A 22,910-nucleotide genomic window follows, 5' to 3' on the forward strand; every position below is an offset into this window, starting at 1 on the left:
CCATGAAACTATAAACCACATAAAAATATACACAAATAACATTTTTATTCATGGAAATACAAAAAAGATAATATTACAAGATTTACTGCTCTGCTGTCTAGATCGCTATAAGACACATAAGAGAGTCAAATGAGTGCAAAGAGGCAGCAATGGTAGCTTCCACTATGCCCACTCATCCTTTTAGCTAATGTGCTGGTTGGTTTATCGATATTGTTGACTGCTAGCAATTTTCAGAGAGTATATAATTATCATGCTCTGCATACACGTCAAGCACCAGATATCTCCTAAGGAGAATTCTAATCTTACAATCTCTTTTACAACATGATGCTTATAAAGAGTTGTTTGTACAACAGACAATGCATGGGTTGATATGTACTAATAGTTGGTTGGTTTGTTCGCGTGTCTCGTGGTACATGAGAATCTCGAGACTGTAATTGGTAGCACATACCCTGATAAACATTGCTAAATTTGTCCCCAAAAAATTCAAATTCTTTATTTGAACCAATGTTGTTAAAGGTTGAGTTGCAGCAAAATTCACATTACAGTTATTTGGTATTAAAAGATTCACCATGTCTTACTCTGCTGTGTTGTAGGTGCAAAATATGTGGAAATGTGATTACAAGCTCTTAAAAGCTCAAAAATGAACAGTTGATCGCAGCCATCACACAACCGCCATAAATCAGAATCAGTTTATTTTTCTGGTATAGTTATTACATTTGGTTATTGTTTTGTCACGTGATCTTCTCACGTAAATTAAAAGGCCAATAAAAAGCTCAATATAAAATTTCTCGTAGCACTAGTTTATGACAAACACTTCGGGTTTTACCAAAGACCTCGTATCAAATATAGATGCTCGCTACTTTACAGTTTTGTTTCGGCTTTGTCTAATCGTCTAGTCGTATTCTGATCATGTGATCCATACTTCACGAATAATTTCTGCAGCATTTTTTGATTATCACAGGTGACCAACAGGCTTGTCATGTTTATCATACAATGATATGTACTCCTTCGAGCTAAGGTTGAAAAATTAAACAAATTTTTATGGTGGTTATAGGATATCAGTGCTGAAAGTGACAGCATTACAATGTCGATAAAATAGACGCGTAAAAACAATAGACATGGTTTTATTGAATGCGTGAAGTATATTTGTGAAAATATTTCGATGAATGAGGTTGCGTGAAAGTGTAAACATAAGCCATCTTGTACAACTACGTCACATTTGAGCCGTTTTGGAAAGAGATTCCAATCTACGGCGGTTTTGTAATGGCTGCGATTAACTGTTTGTTTTTGAGCTTTTAAGAGCTTGTAATCACATTTCCACATATTTTGCACCTACAACACAGCAGAGTAAGACATAGTGAATCTTTTGATATCAAATAACTGTAATGTGAATTTTGTTGCAAGTCAACGTTTAAGGTTTTTTTTAAACTAAATTCTCTTTAAACCTTTTGACAAAAAGTCATCCCCTATAGTGGTAGGTTCAAAAAATAAATCAAGTTGACCCTCAAGAAGTGATAAACCCTCCTCTGAAAGCACTGATTCAAGAAGTATCATCATACAAATAAACAATACAAACCTATTGAGTAGATCTGATGACCACCTGTTGATGAGTTGGGGCATGTGCTAGCGAAACTGCCTGCCTGGAAGTTTGATAGGCAAGGGTTTGACCAGCAGTTTGAGCCAGGCAACTCTACACCTGTTAACGATACAACTCCCTCATCAGCAGACAGTGGATTAACGAGGTAAAAGTCAGAGCTTTACCACACTAGTATATTACGATAAGAAATGATACACTTTGATATACTAGCTTACCTTGTTCAGTCGCTAAACAGTGGCAACTGGTGTATCCATATGCAGCCATAGGCAGTGTCTTTCCTTTGCAGAACTCTTTACAAGAGAATAAATTGTGCCCATAAGGGGCTGAGTAAGAAGATAGCTCATTTGGAGTTGTTATCTCATAGCAACCCAGGTAGTCTGCAATGATGTCAGGAAAGGGTTATTCAACAACAAATATAAGATGAGTGATGTTCTGTTGGCAAAAGGATCCATTAATCGTGAACGCACGCACCTGCTGGTTTTTGGCAAGCTACGTGATGATTGGCTAACTCGGAATTGTTCCACCAGCTTCCTGATACATTGCTATCGGTGATCCAAATGAGCGGGTTGAGAAATGATGAGTTGGAAGAACGATTACTCAAGAATTGCAAGGTGGCTGGAACTCTTGTAATGGAGGAGCCATCAACAGCAGCCCAACTACCAATATATCTTATGCTATTGGCGAAAATGAAACAATCACTTAGATGCTACTATATGAATGGCATCAACAAAAGAAGTTTTTTATCATTTGGTCTTGTTTAGAATATTAATATTTGGTACATACACCGACTCACTGACACGGACAAAACCTGACAAGTACTTATATAGTAAGTGGATGACTAAAAATTGCTTTATTTTATATAGTGCAGTTATACGTGTACATACCTATGTAGTGACAGTTAAGGTAGAAAACCACAATTCAATTGAACTCATCACAATATATTAAAAAACAGTGTGAAAGGATATATGGCCTGGCTTCAGCACCAGCCCTAAGAGAAGCAGTAAAAAACAGTGTTGGGAGTTTGTACAAACCTCAAAAAGAAAACCTCACATGGCCCACTTACCGGTCAACAAATAAACAAGGGGTAAACTTACTGGCCGGAAGGATGTGACGAATAGGCTCCTGTCCAAAAGCTTCCTTCAAGATTCAAACCATTGCTAACAACTTCAGCTTCAGCCAGTGTCTGTACCTGGAGAAATGCCAAACTCTAGCTGCCAATTTTCACTCAAATCTCACAACAATCTTAAGTTGAGACTAAAGAAATGCACAACAATTTCTAACGTAAAGCTATGATTGAGGAATGAGATAAGGTACCTAATACACTAACAGTTAATAAGTGCGACTGGTACAGAAATCCACAGGTTTCTAAAGCTCCATGGAAACTTGTAGAGTCATTGGAAATGAGATAACAGTTATCACCCAGACTCATCCATCCTTCTCCTGAAGAACACAAACCGGTACACTGGTAGACCATAAAAAACAGCTCAAGCGCTGAGAGCAGCCAGTGCCTTTCCTTCCTCCCAACCATAACCACGTATTAGAGAGAGTTGAGCATAAAGATTTGTGGGGTTTGACGCTGTCAATAATTATGGTAAGTTGTAAGGCTTGTTTGACTACTAGCTATTGTTGGTACTAGCATAGCGAAATGGCAGCATGTATTTTCTACATTGGTCAGATGCCAGTAACTAACAATACAATTTTATTAGCGTTTTGATAGCCTAAATATTACAGCAACTCTTTCTATGCCATTAAGTTTGTCCTTTAAGCACAGAAGAACTCAGGCTTAATCTTTACGCTCCTTGTCAGTAATCCCAACGAGCGAAGCGATTGTTTGGGAGCTTTATAATAAATGCACATGCGCACACAACTCCCGAAAAATTATCTGTCAACAGCAGTAACCAAACCCTTGTACCGAAATTCTATCAAAAAATTTAACCATTTTTGTGTATAGTCGTTTATGTATAATAATGATACAAAACACATATAAACCTATTTAAATATGTTACCAAGTCTTTGAAAAGTTGAGACAATATCCTAAAACTTCCCCATCTGATCGGATATTACATAACTAGGCAGATTAATTTGGCCTAAAATCGCCATTAAAACCTGACAAGCCTTCTTTAATCAAAATTAAGACCGGCAAACAAAACGCCAATAAAGCCGTGCGACAGATAGTAGAACTATTAAGCCGTGCGCATTTCACACAAAAAAACGTGCACATTTCACCAGTCTATGGCATTGTCCAATTACCGAAGGTTTCTGTAATAAATGTAGAAGTACTGAAAAGTAATCGTTTCTTTTTTGCTGACTCTACCGGACTCTGACATGTTGGACACTTATGATGAGTACTTTGGTATTCCAACTGATGTCCAAAGCAGTGAAAGTAAAGAAAATGACGATGATATTTTTCTAACAATTCTTATAAGATTATTACAATATTTAATTGTTTACAATAAGCCTATAAGATTATTATAAGATTTAGTTATAAGAATAATCATTCGAATTAACAAGATCAAAGTATATAGTGACCGATGGTATGCAATATGTTACTGTTATTTTTCTAAAGATTTTGTTGATAATACAACGGCTGTGCCCAATGTCGCGGTACTGCCAAGCCATTTTTAATATCATGCAAAATTAAGTAATAGGCCTACATTTTCTTATAGATATACATCTATTTCTATGACAACCAGCTAAAATCTGTTTAGATTTTTAAATTCAGCATAATTTTTTAGATATAAATACAGAAATCTAGATAAACATCACAACTTCTTGATCTTGGTTGCTATGACCAATGATATACAGCCCCCAGCCTGTGTATATTACACAGCAGCTTGCCATTTTACTTCTAATTTGCATTTCTCCTATTGCAGGGGGAGAGATATAAACATATATTTTCCTTTCATTATTGCTGTTTGTTGTAGATAATAACAACCAGTACATTACAGCTACCATTGCAGCTACTATTGCAGTTCTCCTATTGCACTGCAGTGCCATTTGACTGCTAATATTGCATTTCTCAACCGGCAGTACCCTTTCTTTTTCCATTATCACTTTGGTCGTGGGCTGTATGACAGGGGAATTTCTAGTTGTAATAATTGTCAGTAACTTCTATAGGTAGGGTAGGTAATTCCAACACCCACAGGCTTTTATAGGCTCTGAGCATACTGTATAGCTGACATTGAGTTAGGCAATCTCAAAAGATACTTTGGCAAAGCAGATAATTCAAGCCTTCAAGCTGAGGTTTGTGTAGTAATACAACTATCGCCATAGCAACTATTTAGTAGCCTGACTAACTTGTACTTGTTTAAATAGACCGCCTGCAAGGTGAAGGACTATTTACCATGAAAGACTAAAAAAGCTCTTTGCCACACCGCTTTGACCAAGTCTGACAATGAAGCGGATGTAATTTGTTTCACCATGGAGTTTATCCATATTTCCATCACACGAACAGGTTGAGATATTGAATACCCTACAGGATGAATATATTCACGAAGTTAAGTTTCGCACAAATTGCCTTTTTCATGCATATTCGCAGACTAATTTATTCACGGATGAACACAATTACTCTCTATTAATGGTTAACTCTATTGCGGCTAGCAATAATGTTAACCCATCACATGCGTACACCACGCGTTTAGGTTTCTATTTAGCTTACAACTATAAGTCGATCATGCTAAGCTATAAATTTCTTGTTACGTTCAGAGGTTTCCACGAATATTTATCGATTTGGATGAACCACCAACTTGTGGCCAGTAATGAGTTTTTTCAAAACCATTTACTAAATTAATAATTGAATTTTACTTTGGTAAAACGCAATATTTATTTTTCCCATCCCTACCCCTGCGTTATTTGTTTTAGTGTGAGAGAGAGTCCAATAATCTGCACGACCCATTTGCAGTAAAGCTAGCAAACGCAGACAGCGCAACGGTTGGTCATCTACCCCGTGAAATAAGTAGAGTAAGCAGCTTTTTCATCATACACGGAGGCACAATGACTGCAAGGGTGGTGGATGTCATTCCTAGAAAATCACCAATCATTCAGGAAGGTCTTGAAATTGAGGTAGAAGTGACCGCAACTGCTAACGAGGAAAATATATCTGTTTTAAAAATGAAACAAGAACGCCTTTACGATCACAAATCTTTGGCCAACCGGCAGAACATTGCAATAGTAAGCCACGAGGAGAGTTCTTATGATAACTGCCTTACCAGCCATGTAGTAGCGAGGGAATTGTCTTTAACATTGACCAAAGACAGTGACAGCGATATATAGCGCTGCTATTACCAAATTAACTAGTCAGAGAGCACCATTACACGCTAGTACTTACTTATCAAGAGTATCAGTTTAATTTTATTGCCAACAAACGCTATATGGGCCAAACTGTTTTTATTTACTCCATTCATTGTTTGTAAAATTTTATTTGTATTTGAAATATTTTATTTGTACACTCAAGTTTTGTAATAAATTATATGGTAAAATATCTATACATAAAAATATCTCTATATAAATATCTCTAAAAAACCTTAAAAAATATCTATATATAAAATATGTATATATATATATATATATTTTGAATATATATATATCTCTACATATGAATATATATATAATATAATCATGTTTGCTGCAGCGATATCAAGGAGTTGTTGTTGATGAACGGGTCTGGGTTGACTGGTTGCTTCTCTGCCAATATTCCTGCCTTGGTGAATATTACTACTTGTCCCTAGTTTTCGGAATAGGTTGTTTCATTCTCAATCTGCAGTAAACACAAAAGAAAAATATTAACAAGTGTAAAGGAAGTACAAAAACAATAGCTGAAGTATTGAATGAAAGCGATCAGTTTTTAAACAAAAGAATAAACTAACGCAGTTGATTATGGAAAAATGTATCTGCATTGCAAATCAAATACATACCATAATGTCCAGATCAGAATCATTATCGTCATAAACTTCGGTATTCAATGTTGACGGAGTTGATTTCAATGTAAAAACTGTAGGAGAGATTTTTGCGATGACGACGCCATGCCAAATAACTTGTGAAAACCTTGAATAATTTTGTATAAAGAAGTGTGATGCATTAGCAATGGGGTTAACTCGCAGTCCCGGTGATGATTTTAAAAAAGTTTGGATTTCGGCTACGTTTAGTACTTCTGCCTAGCGGCTAGTTTTTATTTGAGGCAGTAGCTATTCTCTCTTGTGTTTAAAAATATAACTAATTATTGCGGAATTTAATTATTCGCGAAATTTAATAATTCGCGAAATCGACTGTTCACGGAATCGCGAATTATTAAATCCATCGAATATTTTTATCCTGTAGGGTAAAACATGCATAATATGAAGTAAGCAATAGTGTTTGTCAGTTACATATACAGCTTTGATCTGGTTTATTGCCATGAGAGGAGGCTCTTAGGCTAACATACTATAGCAGTAACTAAAACGTGCATTTTTAGGAGCCTTCAACTGTATTCCAAAGCATTCAATGCAATACAGTTAGCCCGAGAGTCAGCATAGTATTGCGAAGTGCGCATTATCAGTGTGCGCATTACTAAACAGTGCACTAGAATGTCCCTATTGTCTGAATTGTATAATCACATCAGGAAAAAAATATTTTCCTTGAACAAAGCACTGCCAATTGCATAACCCATTTTACCATTAATATATTCAGTACCACAAAAAGAGATGACAATGATACAGGTATTTATATTATTATAGGGTATTAGGGTTGGACAAAAACCACGGTTTTTATGAAAAAAACCAGGTTTTTTTGGTTTAAACCGGTTTTTATAACTTGACCAAGGTTTTTGCAATTTTAAGTCTAATTAACATCACTGCATAGCTGCATGATTAAGTATTGAACATACATATGTGAAATTATCTGTTAAAGATGGTACTGTGGGAGTTGTTATGAGAAAAAAGATAGAAAACGTAGAAATTTTGGAATGAGTCTTTAATCAAACATGATTGATGAAATATAAAGCAGAAACCTTATGACATAAAGTGAATATTTTACATGCAGCTCTATGTATAAGAATTTTAATTCAAGTGATTAGTGGTGTGGTAGTGTAGAGCAGAGCATAATGCAGATGCATTACTAGTGTTTGGAACAGTGGCAGATGACTCAACTTCTATCACCTGAATACTAGCATCACTGTCTAAATTGGTGTTTTCAGCTTGACATTTTGCTACGTGAGCTTTAAGCCTATCTGCGTGACCTCGCGTTACAACAGCACACCTATTACATTTTGCCTTAAAACCTTTGCCTTCTGCTGTTCGAGTGAGAAACTGCCAAACGGGATCCTGTTTGCGAGGCATGTTGGAAATTTGAGACACAACTTCAACTTTTCAAAACACCAAAAATTTGATAAACTGAATTCTAACAATCCAACTACTTTGGCTTGTGCCCAATAAATGAAATATTAACAACATTAGCAACTTTAAGTTTGTAAACTTGAAGCTTTTGCCCAAAAGGATTTTATTGTTTTAATTTCTAATTATAAGTAATCCTTTCTCACTGGCCATACTTGAGAAAGTATTCATTCATTATTAGAGACGATGATTGGATTAGTATATTTCACATGGTTTTCATATTTAATCATTAAAGAGATCATTATATCACTTGATAAAAGCAATTGAAAATTAAATTCACTAATTCATTGTTGTGCTAGGATTTCATGTAGTTTCAACTTGAGCTTTGCTATCAATTTGCTACTGCGTCCTAAATAAACTTCCACAGCTGATAATTACATATAATTGCATTTTTATTGCACGGGAACCACTAGATGCTTAAAATATTATGTTTTTTAAAGAAAAATAATGAAAAAACCGAAAAACCATAACAGCAGGTTTTTTCGGCTGGTTTGAATCGCTCGGTTTAAACCATCGGTTGGCTCGGTTTAAACCATTAGTTTGAACCAAGCCAACCCTGATTATTATGTACAAATTGCTTGCTGTAGCACTTCCCCATTGCAGCTCATCTCGCTGCAAATAGATGTCATAGATTTATGATAAAAACCCTAGCTGTCCAATAAAGGAAAAAATAAGAAAATTAGATAACATTAAGGCTATCTAGTAGCTTCTATTATTCATTTATTTGTGATAGAAAGTTTTGAGTCTACCAAGAGCTAGTTGAGTATATATGTACTGTTACCACCACCAAATTGAAAGATAAAGCCGTAATAAAAATTCTGTATCTATATTGGTATATCAGAGAAGCATGGGTTGCACCAATGATATACAACCCGACAGGATAGGTGAGGACCATCATGTGGGCGGGGTTTAATGATCGAGCTCTGTTGGGATGAACCCGAACAAAGAAATATGCTGAATAAAGCCAATTGTAAATTTACAAATATTATGAACAATAGTGGTTATTTTACTGATCTGTTGGTTTCATTTAGCTGTCAAATAAATATAGTTGCCCAATATTGTCACTGTTATGATCAGTCAGTTGCCATTCACAAGCATTTGTGATATTAATAGTCACCATTGTGAAATAGCCCAAATTTGGTTTTATATTTAGATTTTGAGTATGAAAACTACACCGTCCCATCTTATTGGCCAGGTCAAACAATATGAGAACAATGAAAGACTTTGTCATTTCATATTAGGAGTGGCAAAATATTAATTAAAAATTAGAGAAAAAAGGACGCCGTTCTGGTAATTTCGGGTAAATTATATTTAACTTTAAGCATATACTACGACCCCTAAAAATCTCAAAATTGAAAAAAAATAGGTAATTTGAATCGTTTTATTTTCCATGGATTTTAGTATATTGCTAAAATTGAAGAGGGAAAGAAAGAATTACGCCTTTGCTGGTTACAGGTTTTGTTGTTCTGTATTACTAACCGGAAACCAGTTATTCATATAGGCAATAAAAATCTAGACCTAAAACCTAACAAGGCAACGCGACCGCCTCGCGAGAACTGTGTTAGCACCAAAACCCAGGCTAGCACAATCCTAACAGAGCTCGATCATTAAACCCCGCCCATATGATAGCCGTCGTCTATCCTGGAGGTTTATATCATTGGTTGCACTCAGATATAGAAGTCTGAATATGAGGAGCACTATATGTAGTGTATGCTCATCTTGTTTCTCATCTGGAAGGCCCAACGCCAATCGACTGGAACCACTAAATATATGTAATTTTCGCCACTCTCACCATATATTACAGAAAAGAATAAATGGTCAGCGCCATGGCGAGAGCCCTAATTTGAAAAGCTACTGAAGTTTATTCCCAAAATCTTTGGAAAAGTAAGTGAGCCTGTCCCATATACCAGTTACAACAAACTAGATAAACAATGCAGACCGCCCCGACGAGTTACCTCGATCACAACCTACCATTAACACTTCGCCGGGTAAAAGTCTGCGAAAACCATCTGAAATGTGTGTAATTTTTTGTTGACAATTTAATAAAGTCGGTATTCTATGAACATACAAGAGCTGATATTTACTGGATGGTCTTAGTTGTGATGCTTCCTACGAAAATAAGTTACTTTGTTTGGAGCTTATCACAAACCCTTGTTTAGACACAGTCCAATAACTGCCCTTCATCGCTCCACTTTACCACTTTCCCATAAATGCAGTTTGTACTGTGGTTGCAGAATTTTATCTTCTAATACTTGTTAGATTCTGCTACTATAAGCTTCTACAAATTACTTCCACCTTGCTCAGTAAGAAGGAAGAAGTAAAGAAAATACTCTAATGTAGAGTATTAGTGAAGTTGGGTGTGAAGTTGGGGCCTGAGCGAGAGGAAAAATTGTAGAGCGATGAAAGCTTGTCACCACCTAAATCAATAACATTGAGCCTGTGTGATTATATACCCTACAGGATGAAAATATTCGCAGAGTCAAGTTTCGCGCAAATTGCCTTTTTCATGCATATTCGCAGACTAATTTATTCGCGGATGAACACAAACACTTTCTATTAAAGGTTAATTCTTTTGCGGCTAGCAATAGAACAATGTGTATTGCTAGACGCACACGCGTACAACAGGCGTTTAGGTTTGTATTTAGCTGACAACTACGAGTTGATCATGCTAAGCTATAAATTTCTTGCTGCGTCCGGAGGTTTTTACGAATGTTCATCGATTTGGAGGCCTTTGATGAACCAACAACTTGGTAAGTAATGAGTTTTTTTCAAAACCATTTACTAAATTAATAATTGAATTTTATTTTGGTTCTTTGGTAAAACGCAATATTTATTTTTTCCATCCCTACTTCTTCGTTATTTGTTTTAATGTAAGAGAGAGCCCAATAATCTGCACGACCTATTTGCACTATAGCTAATAGACGCAGACTGCACAACGGTTGGTCATCTACCTCAAGAAAAAAGTAGAGTAGGCAGCTTTTTCATCATACACGGAGGCACAATGACCTCAAGAGTGGTAGATGTCATTCCTAGAAGATCACCAATCATTCAGGAAGGTCTTGAAATTGAGGTAGAAGTGACCGCAGCTGCAAACGAGAAGAATATATATGTTTAAAAAAGGAACAAGAACACCTTTACGCGCAAATATTTTTGGCCAACTGGCAGAACTTTGCAATAGTAAGCCACGAGAGAGTTCTGATGATAATTCCCTTACCAGCCATGTATAGCAGTGAGAGAATCGCCTTTAACGTCTACCCAAGACAGTGACAGCGATAGAGTTGCTATTACCCAAAATAACTAGTCAGAGAGCATTATTACGCGCTAGTATTTACTTATTATGAGTATCAGTTTTATCTTATTGCCAGACAACCGCCATATGGGCTAAACTGCTTTTATTTACTCCATTCATTGTTTGTAAAATTTTATTGTACTTGAAATATTTTATTTGTACACTCAAGTTTGTAATGAATTAAATATCTATACATGAAATAGAATATATATATATATATATATAATCATGTTTGCTGCAGCGATATCAAGGAGTTGTCGTTGATGAAAGGGTCTAGGGTGACTGGTTGCTTCTCTGCCAATATTCCTGCCTTGGTGAATATTACTAGTTGTCTCTAGTTTTCGTAATCGGAATAGGTTCTGTTTCATTCTCAACCTGCAGTAAACACAAAAAAGAAAAATATTAATAGGTGTGAAGTACAAAAACATTGGCTGAAGTATTGAATGAAAGCGATCAGTTTTTAAACAAGAGAATGAACTAACGCAGTTAATTATGAAAAAACGTATCTGCACTGCAAATCAAATACATACCATAGTGTCCAGATCAGAATCATTATCGTCATCAACTTCGGTATTAGAGGTTGATGGAGTTGATTTCAGTGTAAAAAGACTAGGAGAAATTTTTGCGATGACGCCATTATGCATAACTTGCAACAACCTTGAATAATTTTGTAAAGAAGTGTGAAGCATTGGCAATGGGGTCAACTCGAAGCCCTGGCGATGATTTTAAAAAGTTTTGGAACTCGGCTACGTTTAGTACTTCTGCCTAGCGGCTGGGTTTTAATTTGAGGCAGTAGTTATTCTCCCTTGTGTTTAAAAATAGAACTAATTATATTCGCGAAATTTAATAATTCGCGGAATTGACTGTTCGCGAAATCGCGAATTATTATATCCATCGAATATTTTCATCCTGTAGGGTATGCTTCATTTTCTGATCCGTCAGTAATAGTAATGGGAAACAGTCCCAACATCGACAAGTCCGAACCTAGACAAGTCCCAATCTCAACAGAGGTTGGTCCGAATCTAGACAAAGGTTGGTCTGAATATCGACAATTTATGCTGTACTGTACACCACCAATATCACAGCGATAGAAGAAATTTTACACCCACAAACTAGAAATAGCCTCCAGTGGTTATCTGATAAAGTATATAGGCCTAAGCTATACGAATTTTAAATTGATAGCCTGCCTTTGCATAACCATTATCAGATTGGTGATACCAAAATTGTAAATGAACTGCTCAAGAGAGGAAATTGAGAAAATCAATGAACAAAAGTAAATAATAAGACTAGACTGTAAGACTATAAATTTTTATAAATAAAATAATAATGCAAAAATACAATAATTATGATATTAATAAATTTACTTATTATGTATTATAATAAAATTGGGACCAATCGCTGTCGAGATTGGACCAACCATTGTCTATATACAAACTCGTTGAACTTCAAACACGTCGAGGTTCGGACTATAATCCGTAGTAATTGGTATATTATAGCTAGTGGCACAGATGTTGCTTGTATTATATTTGCTATCTTGAAGTGCTTTACTAGTATTCACAACAACAGCACAAGAGGATATAGCATTATGATCATCTGAGCTACCATGTCCATGACCCTTCCCTATATATTCGAAGTTTTTAGAGTTGATATCACTATTATCATGTGAATTATTAATGTATAATTCAGTCAAACGATCCCTGACCATCGCAGGATCAAATAGAAGTCTTATTCCTTCGTTTCAAAACCCTAATTGCTTGCGAACTAGTTTTTCCATTTCACATCTTTGCGATGTATCCTTCGTTTTTTCGTGACGTCATTTTATCATTGTCGGCCATCTTTATAGACACTTATCGTTAAAAACAGAAAGCTTTTGCAATAAATGTTTGAAAACATGCTTTTAATTGCAATTTTTTTATTAAAGTATCAAAAAACACCAAAAAGTACTATTAAATAATAAAAAAACAATCGTTTTCTACAAATATGGCGGCTTTTCGTGAACGAGCGCATGTGCAAACGGCTTGATGACGTAAAAAAAATGATGGATTTCGTTTTTGTTTGGCTTGTAACACAAAGGAATGCCCTTCAGAAAATCATTTCATATCATAAGTTATAGATAAATATCTTAACAATATTTAAACATGCTTTTTTATTGTTACTATGCGACGGCTTTATAAACTTCTATTAAAACGACGCTTAGGTCATTTCCACACAGAACCGATAAACAACATTCATGTCGTTTCCCCAGCGATAGGATTAAAATACCTGTTTCACTTTTCTTGTTTATGCTCTACTTTGATCATGCAAAGAGTTCTCCTGTTGGTAAGCCTGATTGTAAAACCAAGGTTAATGCAGACAAACTCTGTTTAAATTCTGCACCCACTACTTCTGCATTCCATGTGCCAGGAAAGGTTGCTTTACTTAATGGGGCAGTTTTGTTTCAGATTTTAGAAGGTCAAAAGTAGATAAATTTTATTAAAGTTGTGATTTGTCAGCTGCTCAACAAAACTATTGCATAACCAAGAGAGAGACGTATTAAAAGATAACTGAAAGATTTTTCAAATTGCATTGTTTATTCAAATATAATCATAATATTTTGTTTTTCCTCAATGATTTTAATACTAAAAGAACCCAAAACAACTGTTTTGAAGATTAAAATAAAATACGATACAAGCTCCAAGCTCAATGATTAGCTAATGCATAAACACAAAACCAAAACGCATCTGTTGGCTATCATTCTAATACATTTTTCCCATCTAGTTGTAACCTACATGTTTTTGGTTATCCAACTTGGCAGATAATTATAACGTAAGATTATAGCAGATTTCACAAAACCTAAAAAGGTTTGTGCAGTATTTATACATCCCACATCAATTTTCGAGTGGTGGTTATAGATTCAAACCAATCAGCTTGTGTATATATCTTGTGAAGTGTATTAGCAAAAAAATTTTCTTTCACATAAATAAAAAAATTAAACAAAATTGTCCTTAAAAATTAGCTACTATTGGAGGTTATCTGTTTCAGACCTATTAACCCACTAGCGGAATGCCCGGTGTTGCATGGGTATTAAAAATCAGCTTATAAACAGTGACAGGTAATGTAGTTGCCTGCCACTTGCCGTTAGCCTGGCACCTTGCCAATGGCTAATTTGAGTAAGTTAGTGTTGAGAGCAAGCTTTAGTGTCGTTGTGCCATAACGTAATGCTGTGCGTATTTTCACCCACATAGAGACATATATCACCCGAAAATGCCTTTAATCTCGCGTAGCCTAATTGATGAGATATTTACCTGGTGAACGAGAGGTTCCGACATCAAATCCAGCATGACACAGATATTTTGTCCCTAAATTTCAATAGCTACAGCTAGGCAAACCGAAATAAACAAAGTTTGAGATTTATATACATAGTTGCTCTGATTTCATGAAGACGGATTTTTAATAGACAATTATTAGATTATCTAGTTCAAAAATGTGTTATTTCAATATAACTATATATCAACGCAGATGTTTCCAGTCAATATTTTACAAAGGTCGCAAATCTTTATATTTATTTTAAGGACTTTAAAACTTTGATAAAACCTGGTATTTTGTCAAGATTACACTAAAATATTATTCAAACACTAACATGTAATTTACCAGCTAGCTTACTGTTAATGCAATAAAAATTAGTGCTGTCGACCAACCGTTAACTGTTGCTAAACCTATAGCTCATTGTCGTCTATATTTGTATGGTAAAGAGTTGAGAATTCATACTGATCATGCATCACATTCATGGTAGGATTACGCCTTCTGCCCAGGTAGCCAGGTGGTTGGAGATTCTAATAGAACTCACATTTGCCAAGAAAGGATGATGGATTGTCAAGGAGGTCATGTCCTAACTGTAACAAATACAACAAAGTCATAAATTTCTGCGGAGAACTTAGCATGTTAATTCAAAATAAACCATTAATGAAGGTACAGAAGGAGAATTTTATATGAAGTAAGACTACTTGAGATTTGCTACTAAGATCTACTTGTTGGTGAGGAATTAGCGGCACAAGAATGTGCCAATGATCTAATGAATGGCAAGCGTAATCATCAAGTTATATGTACAGACTGCCAAATATCAGCTGAGTGAGCACCAAAAGCCTCCCAGGCTGTCAGCCTAACTTTGGTACCTCCAGATTCCAGTACTAATGATGGCAGTCAAAATTACCACGAGCGAATGATTTCTGATTGCTCAGCTAAACAGCAACAAGATGGCCATTGCTATTTGTTAGTGCCAGACCTTGCGCAGAAAATGCCACACGCAAGTATACCTTGTTCTGATAAATTTTGCCAGGCACAGCTACCTCCGGGTGAAATGTACATCATTGAAAAAGACCAACTAACTTTGGTTCCAGCTACAGTCAATCTAGGCAGTACAGAATAACAAAAGTTTAGTACCATACTCTCTTTAATGCAATTAAGAGAAGATTATGTGCTGGCAACTCTATAATTATTGGTAGAAAATCCTATGGAGTGATACATTTTCTATGAGCATCTGAAAGCAAGTAGTGCTAAATATGCCTCTATCTGATGCTAACGCTCCGACAGTTGCCGAGGCCTTAGATTGTTCGGTATTTTGTTACCTCGGCTCACCAGAATAACTGTACAATGACTGGAATGCAGTTTGAGGGTAGTTTATGACAGAACACTGTGCGCCATGTGGAAGATCAAAAAAATCACATAATAGTATTTCCCCAGTATTTCATCATCAATCCAATGTTAAATATAAACACTCATCAAATATTCCCAATGGAAAAGCCTCGTCTGCAGTCTGCCACTTGCTTATTATACCTCCGTAGCCATTCCCATGGTTGACCCCTATAGGTCCACGTGCTTGAAGTGTGACCTTCCAATGCTGAGCTGGCACTCGTAACCTAGGGTTTCCAGATGGATGAGCAAAAAATATAGGACATATTGTGGCTGGTAGTGGGTTCTGTATTTGAAAGTGTAGTGTCTTGTATATAGTTATATGGTAAATACATGATATGATGACATGATATATATACTAATATAATAATGATATACATGCATATAATGCTGTACGGTAGTGTATATTAGACCCTACTTGGTATGCATTGTCTTTTCTTCTCTTCAGTCTTACTCACAATATTTTGTTGATTGTCTACACTTCTTTAGCAATGCATCATCTTTTAATACAGCGGCATAAAATGCTTTGCAGTCTATTTTCATATTGCATGCCACTTGCAGCTCTGATTTTAAAAGTACAGTTGATGCTCTGTTTCTTTCTTTTGTCCATTTGGCTGTCATGAGTGAAAATACACGCTCAGGGCCGGCATTGCTGGTTGGTATGGAGAGTATATATGATACAAGCTTAGTTGTTTCCGGAAATAGTGGTGCGGTATTCAAGATGTAACTCCACTTCTCAGCTGGGGAGCTTCAGGACTTGATGTTATCCCAGGGAATTCTTCTGATACCGCTATGCTCCTCGTACAATAAATCCTCATCCACATGGCTTAGATTGAAATCACTCTTTAAGTCAAGCATGTGTTGGTAGCTAGGGATGCCTTCTATCAGTGCGAAATGGGTTGCTTTGTACGAATAAGAGACCTCTGTGAAGTCAAACCATTTCTCTAGGTAGGCAATAGCTGAAAAAACAAGAACAATTTTGTAATCTGCATTATTTGCATTGTAAGCTGTATGCATGTATGTGACCCATTACACTTTTCTAACTTTTACCGATCCAAAATGTGTCACATAAAATGGCTGTTATTTTTGGAAGTAATCATTTATCATAGTATGCAACAGTATACATACACACCATTGCCTAGGAAGCCAAGAAGATCCGTAGTGATTATCCTGTGTTCATTGGTGCTCAATTTACTCAATATTGTTTTCGCTGTGCTACCAAAGAATTTGTCTTCCATTCTGTCTTTCAAGGAGCCTCTCAGTCCATTCATAATGTCATAAAGCTCCATTATTGTACCATTGTCCTTCTCGAGTTGCAGAACAGCCTTCTCAAATACAGTGGTAATATTTTATATGAAGCTCAGATACAGTTCCACAATGCATTCCTTTGCTTGAGGATTGTCAGTCCCGTCCATTTTGAGTTTCAGTAACTGTTTAACAGCAGTTGGGCAATCATCCCCGAGTGAGATAAAATAACTTTTCACTGCTGGTAAAACTTTCAGTAATCGCTCAACTGCAAGTTTTAATGACAGCCATCTTGTGAGCACATGTCTTAGTAACTCACACCACTCTATATCAAGAAATTCATAGAACTCCTTGAGCTGCTGTCTTCGGCCTGCTGAAAAAGAAAACTGATTGAAGACCCGTATTACTATTAACTCCACTTCCACATCTAATTTGAAAGCAGCATTCTTTAAGCCATTGTGCACGAGATGAGCACAACAGTTAGCTTTCAGTAAGTTTGGTTGTTCTACCTTTAGATGTTGGTAAACAGAATGGTGCACTCCATAGTTCACAGATGCATTGTCAGCACTATACGCTGTCGCCTTCGACATGTCAATGTTGAATTTAGCTAGCAATTCTTGAATAGCTTTAGCTATGCTTATAGAGTCTTCTTTAGGGTCTTGATAAAAATCCAATAAAACAGATTGAATGTCTTCATGTGGCGTATAGAATCTCGGCATCACTAGAAACATTTTTTGGTTCCCTTTATTACTAGCATCACTCGCAATACTAAATGGTAGCAACCCATCTCGTAGTTTTTGCACAGCTTTACATACACGGTATGGTGCCAACACACTCTTGACAATAGCCTCAGCTTTTGTTCGCCCACAAGATATCTGCTTTGCAACAACACTCCCAGAGTATATAATCCTATCCAGTTTCATATCACAGTCCAATGAATTATAACTCAAGCTATGTTTCACTGTGTGAAATACTTTGGTAAGCTCAGCAGCAGTTATTTGACTTTGCTGAGAGCTTTCTGTAGAAGAAAAAATGTAGACAACAGCTGATTATCTTTAGCTGAGCTTACACTTCTCTTATGGTACTTGGTTTTTTCATGCTGTTTAAGGTCTGCCGCTCCTCCTGATGCGATGGAGAAGTCTTTGTTGCAAAGACTGCAAAGGAGCTTTGTATTTATCTCTGCTCACAGGCTTCATCCACATGAATTTCTCTTCCCATGTTTTGCTATATACTGTCAAGCGCTTGGATTTCTTTGGCGGAGTATTGTGAGGATCTTCAGCTGTTGAAGAACTTGCCTCAGACATGCTGACTGATGAACTACCAAATTTATTGTGGGTTGTGGCTGAAAATTTCATAATTCGCTGGCACTTTCCTGAATCAGTGGGGTGGGAAGGGGAATTTCCCTTCTATCCATGGCCAACTCCACAATAGATAGAAGGGAAATTCCCACCAATTACAGCTGTTTGTTTGGCTGTTGTTATATGCATATATTATACATCTATCAATCATCAATGGTTATTTTCATATAATATTCTAGTTGGCTCAATGACCAATACAGCTGCAACGGTTGTTGTATATGTATTACATGTACATGTATTTATAGAAAATAGTTACAGATAAAAAATAACTCTTACCTGAAACTCAAATACAGGACAGTTAGGGTCAAATACTGCACACAGGACACAGACCAAAAAACAGGACAATCCTGTCAAACACAGGACATCTGGCAACCCTATCGTAACCCCAAGTTCCTACAATAGCCACAATACGATCAAGGACGCAACAGATGCACGCATGTAAAACAGTATTTCATTATCAATATAATGACCTGCTAGACAGTTAGAGTGTCGCAATAAAACTAAGCGGTTTCATTTGTCTTATTCCTGTCACATGGAAGCTTAAAAAATCGAGACGCCAGACCAATTATGCATTTCTGCAGTAGGTATACTGCCTATACTTTCACTTATTTCTACACAGATGATATGCTCGTTGTTATATCGTTGAATTTTACATGTTATAGCTGATGTATTGGTGTGATAAGTAAACTTTAGTATGAACTTTCTACAATGACTGCTTGCATTCGAATGAATTTCACATATCCACCAGAAAGCTAAATAATGAGCTAATCACACAAGGAAAATAATCCAACATTCCATAATGAGACAATGTAGCCACAAGTGATAACAAAGACACAGCTGGCAATTTAGTGCAAAGGTAGCTAAGGCAACAATATTATATAACACTAATCTATGAATACAATAGATTCGCAGAAAGCAGAATAAGAAGTAGGTTTACCTGGCTGGCATAAAACATGCTATTTACAACTTTACTATATCATGCAATATACAATTACTTAGCCACAATTGGCTAACCAATTCTAAACAACTACAGTCTATAATCTATATACACGTACCACGGTAAAAATAGTTACAGTAGTTCAGCTTGTTCATTTGTATCGTTCGTCTGCTGCGTTTTAGTGCCGGACGTAATAAAATCAAAATTCAAACTGAAAGGATAACTCTTAATTATGCTAACTGAAAGACTCAAACTAACGCGAAAACGTGTACAAGCATACTGTAATTTATTCTCATATGCGATTATGTACAACACAAAATACAAGCAGTTCATATCTTATCAAATTATTCGATAAAAATATAAAGTATTAACCGTTTTCAAGGATTTTAGTTTTGTCTAGTCTACCTTTTTCTTTTAGCAACGATGTACGGGTTCAAACATTTCACATCAACAAGAGCGCTTTGTTTGTGTAGTACTAGCCTGTCTCCCCCAGTACTGGCTCTCTCCCAATCCCCATGACAGCCATGCCCAGGCTAGTGTAGTACTAGCCTGTCTTGACAAACTGTTGTTTTTGCGGAGTTGTCTCCCGTCGCGCTGGCGAGCAACACAACAGTTTGTCAAGACAGGCTAGTGCAGTACGTATAGGTACAAAATTGAGCGAGCGTGAACCAGTCGTGTCGTTGGAACGAATGGCGAATGTAATGTTGAATGTGCTTTTCGGCGTAGGTTCTAGATTAAATTTGGCGCTAGTAATAAGTCGCGTTTGTTCTAGTATACATACCCACTTGAAAAAATCTCGGCTGGGTCATTCTAATATCTTGTTGTTGTAAGTTCTTTGCTTGGTGCAACTTTACGGAGTTAAAAAAACTCTGGAATACAGGCTTGCTTAGCTATATATGTATACATGTATTATACATTTCTACTGTCGCACGTGCGTATTTATGGTAAATCTAAATGGTTGGAACTAATCTCGTACATCTCGATGTACTCATCATTGTTCCTGGCTTAATACTAAGTATTCACAGTTTATGTGCTATTTTATTATTTCAGTCAGGCTATTTGTTGATTAGACTGGAAGACTAATAGCTTTTGTCCCTTAAACAAAAATAACTTCACGTAATCCATTTGTTTGTCATTAACATTTTTATCAGGCACCTCTATCATAAGATATTGATCAGGAAGCAATTGAGAATAGGCTCAAAATCTCTCTAAAGTGAGGATGGTTTAGAGGCCAAAAAGTGAGAGAGCGGCTTAGAAGTGTGAACTGGGGCCTGTTGAAATTCTACTTTGCAAAGAATCAGTCATTACTACTAATTTGACATATATATATTTGATATATAAACTGACTGTGCTACACAAGTAGACTCTTTAGCGAACAGATTATATATGAGCGAACCAGGTTGTATACACGCCAATATATATATATATATATATATATATATATATATATATATACTGGTGTATATATACCGGTGTGTATATATATATTAAAACTTTCTTTTAAAACTTTCTAAAACTATTACCTGATGAGAGTAGACCCAAGCCTGCTCGAAACTCATGATTAACCAACAGCTAAGTGCTCTTCATATTATATATTAATGATATTATACTATATATATATAATGTAGGCTATATATCAATGCTAGATATGACCGTTTTTGTATTTCAAGTACATCATGTTTTTGAGGTCCATAGGAAAAGCTTGACAGGCACTCATAATTGTGACCTTACTTTAAAGGTCAACACTTACCAAAAAACAAATGCGAATCCCAAAAGTTATTAGCGGGTGCAAACTGTAAAGCTAATATTTATCCATTTGGTTAAAATCTCCCCAAATGAAGTGTTGAGATTAGGCAACACTCGCGTCTGCAGGGTTGTTTCTATGTTTCACTTTTTAGAACATATAGTGAGATGTTTTGTCTTGATCCTGGATCGGTTTTGATAGATCAAACCTTTTTTAAGTTCGTGCGCAGTCTAGCCAGGTGTGACATGTTTGTTGATTTTAGGGATCCTTAGTATTCATTATATCATAGTAATTTCGCTCTCACCTTGACTTTTTACATAATTTTTGCAGATACTGCACCCTCGCACATGGCTTTAGCAGGACTTGTAGCAGACTACACAGATTCTTCTGGTGAGGAGGAGGAAGAACACTCTACCAGTACTACTAAAGACAAACCAAGGTTGTTTATGATTTTATTTATTGGAAATTGATGAATAGATTGTCGTGCTGATAATCATGAACATATGTAGTACAAGTATTCATGGAAGCAGTGTTTAGCGCACAAGAATAGAGCCGATCATGGTAATGATTGTAGTACAGATTACTTTGGCACTGAGTTGTCAGACAGTGGCGATTCAGATACCAACAGTCAGGATGTAAACGAATCCGGTTCTCTTCCAAGCCCTCACTTCTCTTCAGTTCTGCCTAACCCTTTAGCTAGCAGCTTTAAAGGTTCGGATGAATCCAAGGGTACAGTTTTTGGTAAGTCTTGTTTTTTATGTATATATAAATATATATAATATATATAGAATGTTATACTCCTATTTTTTAGTATTTGTTGATTACCGCAAAAACACAATATACTCAATCTACTTTAACAGTGTTAATTTTCTAAGCAACATTTGAAAGAGAACTTTTTGGGCCATGTTTTTGTGCAGGGAACAAGTTTGCCAACCAAGAAAAAGCTGAACGAGCCATCTTTGAAAAGCACGTGCGAATGACAGAAGATCAGACTTCCAGTCGACTACTCTGTTTCAAGTTTAAAAGAGGAGCCTGTCAAAAGGGGAAGAACTGTCGGTTCAGTCATGACTTAGGGTTTCAAGCACCTTTGAAGGTTACAGAACAAGATGCCGAAACTGTAGAATCTTCTGAATCGAATAGAATTTCTGAGGCTTCAATTATTTCTAACAAAAAACGCATAGGAATAACAAATACTTTGCTGCCTGCAAAGAAGGCTAAAAAATCACTTGATAATCAAAGGGCCAATGAGCGACCTTGGACTGTACATAGCCAACAATGATAATCAATGCTATTTTCTGCTCTACACTTGACATGGACAATAACATACATCAGCACTCCTGGCATTGGGCTACACATACTCTGTTGGTGCTGTAAGATCATAAACTACCACTTACCTATTGTACTGGGTGTATAGAGCTATGCTAGCTCTCATAATTTCATTAACTGAATACATATAACTGCTTGAACTGATTTGATAAGTTTTTACGGTAGTTAAAAGTTACAATGGGTCTCATTCTATGTAAAGCATCATAATGAAGCATGTTCAAAAATACTGTTTGGGATATTCAAGCTGACATTATAGGTATACGTCATCGTGTTACATGATTTATTATATGTCAATACTGTTATTTAAATCAAGTATTAAAGCTGTTGTTTCTCTGCATGTACTGCAACATGACTGGAATTACATGGAAACTACCTGGTTCA

At 36.1% G+C, this 22,910-nt stretch overlaps 1 protein-coding gene across 1 annotated transcript; it reads left to right on the top strand.

Annotated features, from left to right (window-relative positions):
• Positions 1-20,228: 20,228 nt before the first annotated feature.
• On the top strand, positions 20,229-22,910 carry LOC137391193 (uncharacterized). Its single transcript, XM_068077582.1, has 4 exons — positions 20,229-20,285; positions 21,534-21,642; positions 21,778-21,944; positions 22,121-22,910. The coding sequence occupies exons 2-4, from the start codon at positions 21,551-21,553 to the stop codon at positions 22,480-22,482; spliced, it is 621 nt and encodes a 206-aa protein (XP_067933683.1). The 5' UTR covers positions 20,229-20,285; positions 21,534-21,550; the 3' UTR covers positions 22,483-22,910.

Source organism: Watersipora subatra, chromosome 3 (assembly GCF_963576615.1).
Source record: "Watersipora subatra chromosome 3, tzWatSuba1.1, whole genome shotgun sequence".
NCBI lineage: Eukaryota > Metazoa > Bryozoa > Gymnolaemata > Cheilostomatida > Watersiporidae > Watersipora > Watersipora subatra.

Bases quoted from the DNA above. Each gene is read 5' to 3' on its own strand.
- LOC137391193 (XM_068077582.1), top strand. From the start codon at position 21,551: ATGGCTTTAGCAGGACTTGTAGCAGACTACACAGATTCTTCTGGTGAG. The intron at 21,643-21,777 runs GTTGTTTATGAT...TAATGATTGTAG, and splicing joins ACTACTAAAGACAAACCAAG to TACAGATTACTTTGGCACTG. The intron at 21,945-22,120 runs GTAAGTCTTGTT...GTTTTTGTGCAG, and splicing joins ATCCAAGGGTACAGTTTTTG to GGAACAAGTTTGCCAACCAA.